Source organism: Choristoneura fumiferana, chromosome 7 (genome assembly GCF_025370935.1).
Source record: "Choristoneura fumiferana chromosome 7, NRCan_CFum_1, whole genome shotgun sequence".
Lineage (NCBI taxonomy): Eukaryota > Metazoa > Arthropoda > Insecta > Lepidoptera > Tortricidae > Choristoneura > Choristoneura fumiferana.
The window spans coordinates 11,319,653-11,329,834 of NC_133478.1; the positions used below are offsets into that span (position 1 = coordinate 11,319,653).

Here is a 10,182-nt window from a genome sequence, read left to right on the forward strand (position 1 = left end):
TAATCACGGCAATTGTGCAATAATGACTCGCTTTCATAAACAATATAAAAGCATCGAAAACAATAAGACCATTTTGTTTATTCCTATAATTATCACATATATCTTAAGTAATTTTTCAATAAGTAAGGCAAAGGTAAACAATCAACAGTTTGAAGGAACTTCTCAGTAGTTTTTACTCCTGTTTTCCTTAAAAGGCTCCGTATTTTCAATCTGCATAAATGTTTTAACGGTAGAATGTGAAAAGGCAGCGATTCTACTGTAATGTCTATCAAAGAATTGTCTATAATTCCGAGTAATCGTTTTTGACCCTGAGAACAAATGAAAACACTTTGAATTAAAAAAAAATACAAACTTTTTACACTAAAAGGCACCTGTGTTTTGTCTAGGCCATGGTAAGGCAAATGTTACAAACGTAAAGTTGTAACAGATACAGACGAACGAAAGTAGTCATTTGGAAAACAGATTTGACTGGCATGTCTTTTTTCACAATTTTTTTTTTTTTGGTTGCACCTCTATTGGCCCGACCTTAGACATTAGACGTTAAGAGATATTTATACAAGCAATCAGATTTTTCCATCCTACCATCATTTCGGGAAGTCTATCTATGTTGATCCTGAATGATGAAACAATTAGTTCCCGATTCGTCGGATAAGTTTTATAATTTGTTAGGTCTTTCTTTCATTAATTTCAATCTCTTATTTAGTAACGAGGTCGTTTATTCCGGAAAAACAATATATTGTTACGTAATAAAATAATTTTCGTGTGCTCTGCCTACTCCATTGGGTTTGTGTTGTGTGTATAAAATAATTAAGAGCTATATTCTATATTTCCATAGTTTTGTGCTTTTATGCCACACTAGAGTTTACCCGCGGCTTCGCACTCCTAAACCATTCGATCTAGTTACAATTGAAATTTAGGGATTTTACAAAATTTAGATCATGGTCTTCATTGAGGTTGTGTCAAGAACAACTATCCAAAATTTCAATACTCTAAACTCAGCGGTTGAAATTTCAAGATTTTAATCCTATTCCGTGGAAATATCGGGATAAAAAGTATGTTATTCCAGACGTCCAGCTACCTACATCCCAAATTTCATGACTCAAAGCCCAGCGGTTGTTATTTCGAGATTTTATCCCTATCCCATGGGAATATCGGGATAAAAAGTAGCCTATATGTTAATCCAGGGTATATATTACCTGAATGCCAAATTTAATTCAAATCCGTTCAGTAGTTTTTGCGTGAAAGAGTAACGAACATACATCCAAACAAACATCCATCCATACAAACTTTCGCGTTTCTAATATTAGTAAGATGTCATGTGAAAATTCCGACAAAACAAGAATACGGCAAATCAGAACTTCTTGAAGAAACAATCAGAAATCCCGATTGTAATCTGATTGAGGCAATCTACCCGGATCATGCCAGTATTGGTTAAACATCGTGACCCTCACTTGCAGTGGCATCCTGTTTAAGACTCCAGTGTCAAAAGAGAGCAGCTGATCAGGTTCGCAGTGCAGACTGTATGGAAGCATGACTGAGATAGTCAATGGGTCCGAAGTTAATGACGCGATAAAGGCGTCAGGGAGACAGCACTCTTGACTTATATCTAAGGCAACGCTCGAGTAATCCACATTGCAGTTGTGTTCTATGAGTATTTTGAATACCTGCAAATAAAACTTGATATTTTAAAACCATGTTAAATAATCTTAAATACCTTTAATAGACCTTTGATTTTAGCCCTTTCATTCTGAGAGGCTGGGATGATGATGATGATGATGATGTGAACTTTAATAGTGCTGACAGCGCTAGTTGAAATTAAACATAGTTGATTATTTTTAAGTGCGTAAAATGGGAATTTCCAGAGGAAAGTTTCATATCATAAGTGACAAACAGTAATAAAGTAATATTTTAAATTTTTGAAAAAAAAAAGTGAAGTATTTCTATGTTTTGATTAGTCTAATTTAAATAAAATTAATCATTTAAATAAATACATGTTCGAAAAATTAAGTCTGTATCGTAAGTACTTAAAGCTTATCAAAATCGATAATAAAAATTCCAGGGTTCAATTTAGTTGATGTTAAATTTTCTCAAAGTAGTGAGGATATGACGCATACGTCTATCAGTGACGACGGCGAAAACACGTTTGTACAGGTCTGATTGCAGGCAAAGAAAAGAAACAATAGATGTAACCACAGAGACAATAATCCAAGTAATCCTATCCTACTAATATTATAAATGCAAAAGTTTATGAGTATGCCTTATGTTTGTTATTCCTTCACGCTAAAATGGCTGGACAGATTTGGATGAAATTTGTTATGTTTATGTAGATAGTTTGACATCTGGAATAACAAATAGGCTACTTTTGATCCCAACTTTACCATGGGATCGGATAAAATTCTTTTTTTTTATATATTAAAGACATGACATTTGGCATGGGTGTTTTGTATGCAATTTTAATGAAATCTAAATACCTGATTCTTGAGAATTTTCTTGGAAATTTAGTAAAATCCCAGAAATTTAATTTAATTTATATGGCTTATTAGTACCTACTACCTACTCAATATTATAAATGCGAAAATAACTGTCTGTTACCAATTTATCTAGACCCTGAGAAAGAATTTAAATAGTTGAAAAAAATCCAGACAAATGAGTGCTAACTTCAAATTGGCAAATAGTTTACATTAAGACTATTGGATATCAATACTTACATCTTGAAAACATAAGCTGTGCCCACTATAGTGTATGTACACCAGCGGTGGACATTCATGTCTATGCACAGCATTAACAGAGACCCCATTCATCAAAAATATATAAAAGAACTTGGTGAAATTCTCAATTGATGTATTATATATGTATTCGCAGATGTTGAAGTATGAATTTAATGGTGCATTATACTCGTAGATTGGTTGAATACCACCTATTTTTTCCACAGTTATATAAAATGCTTCATTAAAATGGAAGAATTCTGGATCAAGTCCATGGTTTAAGAGCCCTTCCAATGTCCGCAGCTTGAAGTAATGCGGTTTACAAGCTATAAGTACACAATCCATATTAATCTTGGTTTTGTCTGTCACATTCAAAAGCAAATTGAATAATTCATCGTGACCCAAGAACAAGGCTATATCTAGAGCCATTTCGCCATTTTTATTTTTTATATTTGGATCAGCTCCATTTTCTAGAAGATAATTAACAATTTCTACACTGTCTGCTTGTATAGCAAGTATAAGAGCTGTGTCTCCTTCCACAGTGGTTTGATTAATATTGTCAATAAAGGGAAGCAAAGCCTGTGTAATATTAAAGCCTCCTTTTAAACATGCTGTATGAAGAGGAGTGCATTCAGCCTCATTTCTTGTGCCTGCATCTGCACCAGCATGTAATAATGTGACAACTGAATCATACTGCCCCCCTAACGCTGCATCATGTAATGGTGTGTCCCCATCAAAATCCTGGACATCTATCATAGCACCATAATCTATCAACAACTGTATTACTTCTACTCTTCCTTGAGTACTGGCAACATGCAAAGGTGTGACACCCTCTGTGCTGCCATAATTTGCTATGTCTTCAGCACTGTTCAGTAATGCTTTGATAGTCTGTATGGAACATTGATGTTTGCAAGCTAGGTAAAGTGCTGTGTGACCTTCATGTGTTTCCGCTAGCGGCCTGCAATCTGGATGCTTTAAAATAAGTATTAAACTCTGGTAACTGTCATATGCAGCCGCTTCATGAAGGCAGGTCCAGCCTCTGTTGTCAACACAATTGGGGTTTATCTTTTTTAGCAAGCGATGAACATTTTGGAAGTCATTCTTTCTAGCAGCTATGTTCAATGGGTTTGATGTGTTGGGATTTAATGAACTGAAATCCATGCTTCTGTTGAACTTGCGCTCTTAAACAGCTTTACACCAGTAACCAATGCTTAAATACCCTGGTTCAATCATAACATACATTACTAATAAAAAAGCGGCCACATGCGAGTCAGACTCGTCCATGAAGTTCTGTAGCAGCAAGTAACGTAATATAAAAGTTTCCTTTACTTTACGATTTATGACATATTAAAAAAAACTACTTACTAGATCTCGTTCAAACCAATGTTCGGTGGAAGTTTGCATGGTAATGTACATCATATATTTTTTTTACTTTTATCATTCTCTTATTTTAGAAGTTACAGGGGGCGGGACACACATTTACCGCTTTGGAAGAGTCTCTCCCGCAAAATATTCAGTTTAGAAAAAAAATATATTAGAAACCTCAATATCATTTTTGAAGACCTATCCATAGACACCCCACACATATGGGTTTGATGTTTTTTTTTTCTATTTTTGTGTGAAAATCTTAATGCAGTTCACAGAATACATCTACTTACAAAGTTTTAACAGTATAGTTCTTATAGTTTCGGAAAAAAGTGGCTGTGACATACGGACGGACAGACAGACAGACATGACGAATCCATAAGGGTTTCGTTTTTTGCCATTTGGCTACGGAACCCTAAAATTATCTGAAATAAGGAAATAAATATTAGCACTTCGATGAAACTTGCATTTTCGTGGAAAGACGTACGTTCTACAATTCTTCCCCTTCTACGTGTCGTAAAATCAAGCGTTGAACTTGAATTGGAATTAAGAATGATTGAATGAAAAAACTGTACCCTTCCCGGACAAGTCTGAACTCTAAATAAATGTTGAATGCTGAGACTGAATTGGACTGAGTTACTGAAATCAACAACTTTTATAGGTACCTAGTCGCTACTGTCGCTAGTCGTATCATGACATGAAATCACAACTGACAGTCAACAACAAACTTCTATCTTATCTACGACAAGTCTGCTTTAGGCCTTAGGGGATTCGGCTGTCATCGTCTCATATTTCGTTTTATAGATTTTTTTTACCGTACAACGGCAAAACCAACTAGACACTGGAAAAATTGTCCTCCAATGGACAGAGCCATATTTTTCTAAAAAACCAACCAACCAAGTCTGCTTTATTTGCTTGCTTGCTGCCGATACGACACACATACACGTGACACTGACACAACATTGACACAACACAACACTGACACTTGAAATACCAGTGTTGCCAATTCGGAACTTTCCCATCCCGATTCCTCAAAAAAAAACTGCAAAAACTCATTACGTCTCCAATCGTCATGCATCTTTGAATACTTGTAACAAATATTCTGTTTTTAAAACATCTAGGCACTGTTGTACCTAACTCATTACTTGAGGTAAAAAAAACTATTACTCATTTCCATAAACCGTCATAATAATTACTTCTGAATAACTACTAAATCTCTTCAGGTCAAATCTCCCTCAGGAGGCTTGCCTGTGACATGCAACAAGCAAGCAGTGCAAACCCTCGCCGAACCCGCGAGTAGTTAGATTCCCCACAGTTTAGGAAATTCTTATAAATTGTCACCACCTCGGGGCACCACAGTCATTGACGTTGACAGCCTTGAGGAGTATTTCCATGCTTTAACTCCTTAGGCTTATAGGTACTTATTATGGAAGAGAATAGTGGGACGGTTGGGACGGGTAAAATACAATGTAACCAACTCTTTGCTAACTAGATAAGTCAGAGTAGATTAAAAATTATATTAATCTGTTGCTTTGCTTTTGCTTTAAATTTACTACTGGCTCGTGATACAGGAACAAAATAATTAAAATTTTCATAACAATACGTGTGACATTGGGGGGGAGGTGGACTAAAAACTACTCAAAACAATACAAAAAAATCAAAAAACCGACTGCCTTAATAATACTAAAAAACAAGAAAACAAGTCTAGTGGGCATTGGAAGCTGTGTATGCGTTTTCAGTAGTGCGAGCTGCGATGCAGGATGTTGCAGTTTTTCTACGTTGGCGCTAGGAGTCTCTAGAATAGGTACACTGAACTTATTTCACCTATGATAAGTTCTGTGACGTTTCGAGTTTCGACAGTTTTAGAGATGTACCATTTATCAAGTGAACTATCGATTTTTCTAAGAGTTGTTATCAGTGCCTATTTTTGGAGGTTGCATTATATTTAAAAAAATAATATTTTTCCAGTTTTCCACCCACCGGGCCACCGTTTTCTCGTTCTCGCTCGAAATAATCCTAAAACGTATTACAAACTCCCGACTGGGAGTTCAAAACAGTCTTTTTAGACCGTTTCGGCATTTTGCCAAAAATAACAACAAACTTAACGAGAAACAGTAACAAAAGTCAACAATAATAATAACAGAAATGAACAATAACAAAATACAATGCTAAGAAAATGCAACGGAAACTCAACTCGTATACAAGGCAGACCCATGATACTGACAAGCACTGGCCACAAAATGGCTGCGGCCGCGTTCCAAATAGCCGCGTTTAAAAATTCTTGCAAGTTTTGTTTAAAATTTTAAAATATCTTAGTGTTCATTGTTATTGAATAATGAACCGCGGCAATTGCCGATAATGTTGTGTCACGTCACTACTCTGTTCCGTTTCACACATTGTTGTTTTTTTAGAAAAATATGGCTCTGTCCATCCATTGGAGGACAATTTTGCCAGTGTCTAGTAGGCGTCATTTAAAAAATATATATTTTTCTATCGTATTCGATGGATTTCATTTAATGGACACTGATATTGCTATATATTAAAAAAAGTGCAGTTTAACATGTTTTTGACTATTTTGCTTTAAAATAGAAATATTTTTTTAAATATTTTGCGAACATAGCATGCGTAATTCGGAAAAATTTCAAGTGCATCGTAGGTGAAAAATACAATAGTGAAAGCACACATTTTGTTATTTATCGATTATTTTAATAAAATTTCGCATTTTTATTAGCCAGACAATGCCTAAAAACAATCACAATCAACTTGTAAAATGTTTAAACAAAATATTGTTCAGTAACGTCTAGCCTAGCTTTACATTGCTGCAATTATAACTAATATAGTAAAATCATCAAAAACATGATCTCCGATACGATTATTATTAGTAAGGCTAAAAAGTTTCATTCATAAATCAATTACTAAGAAACTACCCTTGCTCAATAATGTCTAGGCAGGCATCCATTTTCAAATACATGCACGAATTGGCTCATTCATAATCCCTAAGACGTTTTTGAGCGGAATATAAAATTAAACAGTAAGCCGAATTATGGCTTGTCAAACGTCAGTGTTAATTCTACCTTTCATCACAGGTATTTACAAAATCAATCATATATACAATTAATGTTAACTATAGCTGCGCAGGCCGCTTTACCAAGCGCTTGCTACACTGCACATACGATTTTTGAATCGAAGTCCTGCCTTGTCCGAGCTTCAATAATTCTAAGCCTGGATTTAGTAGGTATCATCTACGTGTGTTCTGACCTAACCTGACCAGAAGATCAGTAGGGTATTGATCGTCGGTCGAGCACTAAATCCAGCCAAAACTCGAAATAATTACTTAGATTAGGACTCCATTTATGATCTTTTCTGGCAAATCAAAGTTGCATTGTAGCAGACGCTTAATTATGAAGCTACGTTAAGTTTAGGTACCACTAAAATTAATGTCGAGTCTAATCTAGCTCGGGACTGTTAGGGGATGCTTGATGGGTGACATGGGTCCTCGGGGTAGGGAGTTAGATCTGGGGGATCGAGGGGAGCGAGGGGAGCGGGGGGATCTGTTGGAGCGCGTGGGGTAGGGTCGAATGCGAACGTCTTCCGCGCTGCGGAAAGTGCCGCGGGCGGCTCGCCGCCGGTAAAGAGATGATACCCAGGTGTCTTGGAGGAGGCATCTGAAATAAAATAAATCACCTTTTAACTAAATTTTTTTTCAAGTAGGTACAAATCACTTTATTGGACGCTATCGATCCGATTTGTCAGAAAATTCGACCGTTCAAATTTGAAAACACACAGGGTTAACATATTTAACTGCAGGGTGTCCCGCGGCTATGCTGTACGGAGTGAAAGTATCTTAATTAAATTATTTTAGGTAGTCAATTTTTCTGAAATTAATTTTGATTTTAAATAATCCTCTGCCTGAATCGGGAATCGAACCCCCCAAATGGTAAAAAATGCAGCCGTTTTAATTTGCCTAAAATTATAAATGTAGATAAAATTGCATGGTCTTCCCTTTATTTAAGATGCTATTTTATCAGGAAAAAATATCCTTATGATGATACCGTAAAATAAGTCGTTAAGTAGTGTAGTAGAAAAAAGCAACCTGAGATATGTGTGCATAGGAAAAATTTGTGTCTAGACTCCTGTCCAGCGGTGGTGTAGGGGTCTCTTTTTCTGGTTTTTCTGTGCATCCATGTCTCAGTTTGTATTTTCGATATGGTTTTACGGGATCACCGTAAAAGTAACAAATTTGGAGTTGAAATAAAAAATGCAAAAAGACTCCAAAAAACCAATCATAATATTAAATTAATACTTTTTTTCATATCAACTTCGTCTAACTTTCACGTAAATTATGCACTTTTCCAAGAAAAAAAGTGGCTATCAGTCAGGAATAGTCTAACTTTCCACTAGTAGATAAATATTTTATAATTGGAATCTACTTCCAGCAGCTTTAAAGATAAGTAGGTAGATTACCACACAAATAAATGTAATATATATATACATATAAAACACGCAATCTCACATCATTGTAACTGTGCTTTAGCAAATAAACATCTGATTGCTGAATCAAAAAGTTTAACGTTTTTAAAGGTAGGGACTTATCTACTTACCTACCTGAAAAAAAATGATTAAATATTACTAATTGTATTGGTTTTTGAGAAAAAATATATTGAACTAGGTTAGTCAAGTAATAATTAAAAATAAATGAGAAATAATAAATGAGAGTCGAAAAGCATTAACTGCATTTACTGCAGCATTTACTTAGCTACTTATCTTGTATCGCGCCAACTATACTTACTCCTTTTATTTTTAACATTTGAAACTTAACGGTGAAATTTGCACACGTTTTTAAATGAAACAACGAAACTATTTAAAATTGTGTGAACTTCTATAATAAATACATAATAAATACCGCTAATAAATGTGCATGTAGGTATTTTTAGTCAATTCGTGTTCGAATAATCGAGAAACGTGTGTTACAATTTGACCGTTAATTCAAACCTTAAATTAAACGGAATATACAGATAAAGAGCAACTAACTTTTGTTAAAAATTCGTTTTTAAAACATGCTTTGTTTGATGACTGTATTTTTTTGAAGACTGCAATACTTGCATTGTCATCTAAACTACATCTCTTCAAATTTTAAATCGATGCCATTAACTATCCTGCGGAGACGATCCTGGCCGGACCACCAGGATTTTACTACCAGATTGTTGTATTGTCACCTGATTAACATAAGTATCTATGCCTAATTTCAAGTCAATCCAACCATTGAAAGTAGGTCAAATTTAGCTTCCAAGATTTGACCCAAACAAACAAACATGGCAGCTAAATAAAAGCTTGTAAAAATAAAGATCTGCATAAGACACTAACTGCCGTACAAGTGACAAAATTTTGCGTCACGCTACGTAACTACTAACTACCTACCTACCCACTTCTTTTGTTAGTTCTTTGCCTCAAAAGCATAAATTCCTTGTAGCGATTTACAAATCGCATTTTACCTCGAACTAACAAATTTAAATAGAATCATTTAGGTACTTGACGCAATTTATCGCGTAGCTTTTTACATTAGTAAGGTAAATGTACCTTATTACGGTATATTAAGGCGTTTCCTACTTTGACTGCGGATTTAAAAAAAAATACGAAGATTCTAGATGTAGTAACTATTTTATTTTAGGGATATGTCTTTTAAGATGGATGTAGGATATTATTTTACTTCGTAGCTTTTAATTATAGAAATAAACGTTATTTCGCTAACCCTTCGTTTGTCCCTTATTCCGTGATAAAATTTGGCTCTGGACTTAATTCCGGGAGTCGTTGTACGTAATTCCGTGCTATGTTTAAAGTTCACATTGTTCAAGCATCTATCAGATAGTTGCTTTAAAATACTTTTTTTAAATGATGATTATAATCACGTAATAAAAAAAATTGTATTGCGTGAATTGGAGGAAATTGGAATTGGAGGGGGAAATTTATTATACTCTACTTTAGGTACTCTAAATTAAAATGACAAAATGAAAAACATGCTTAGTTAAATTTATTGATTCAACTTAATAATTTGAATATATCAAATAATAAAATAACTTCTAGACAAAAACAAAATTAGATTTTGTTTGATATA

General features: G+C 34.7%; 1 protein-coding gene and 1 pseudogene across 12 annotated transcripts in view; both read right to left on the bottom strand.

Annotated features, from left to right (window-relative positions):
• Positions 1 to 58: 58 nt before the first annotated feature.
• LOC141429708 (uncharacterized) lies at positions 59 to 5,037 on the bottom strand. 11 transcript variants are annotated; one of them, XM_074090159.1, is made up of 5 exons: positions 4,646 to 4,708; positions 4,071 to 4,495; positions 2,709 to 3,995; positions 1,452 to 1,664; positions 59 to 308 (listed from the first exon to the last, which is right to left on the bottom strand). In XM_074090159.1, exons 3-5 carry the CDS (start codon positions 3,864 to 3,866, stop codon positions 93 to 95), a joined length of 1,587 nt encoding a protein of 528 aa, XP_073946260.1. In that variant the 5' UTR covers positions 3,867 to 3,995; positions 4,071 to 4,495; positions 4,646 to 4,708; the 3' UTR covers positions 59 to 92. The 11 variants fall into 11 exon arrangements, with proteins under 11 accessions (XP_073946260.1, XP_073946261.1, XP_073946267.1 ...); XM_074090160.1 differs by having other exon boundaries at positions 4,071 to 4,202; positions 4,646 to 4,705; XM_074090166.1 differs by lacking the exons at positions 4,071 to 4,495; positions 4,646 to 4,708 and adding an exon at positions 4,964 to 5,037 and having other exon boundaries at positions 2,709 to 3,925.
• A 1,723-nt stretch (positions 5,038 to 6,760) lies between these two features.
• The window catches only part of LOC141429928 (uncharacterized), a 12,234-nt pseudogene continuing 8,812 nt past the window's right edge, over positions 6,761 to 10,182 (bottom strand). Inside the window, exons 7-8 of the transcript XR_012451582.1 lie at positions 9,678 to 9,682; positions 6,761 to 7,754 (exon numbers count right to left, since the gene is read on the bottom strand). The product of XR_012451582.1 is annotated as an uncharacterized protein (transcript). The remainder of the gene's footprint in view (positions 7,755 to 9,677; positions 9,683 to 10,182) is intronic.

Coding starts and splice junctions, on each gene's coding strand:
- LOC141429708 (XM_074090157.1), bottom strand. CDS start 4,764: ATGATACGACTAGCGACAGTAGCGACTAG. Junction 3,856..4,735: donor CTAGCGACAGTAGCGACTAG/GTACCTATAAAA, acceptor CATGGATTTCAG/TTCATTAAATCCCAACACAT. Junction 309..1,451: donor TAAACAGGATGCCACTGCAA/GTGAGGGTCACG, acceptor ATTTGTTCTCAG/GGTCAAAAACGATTACTCGG.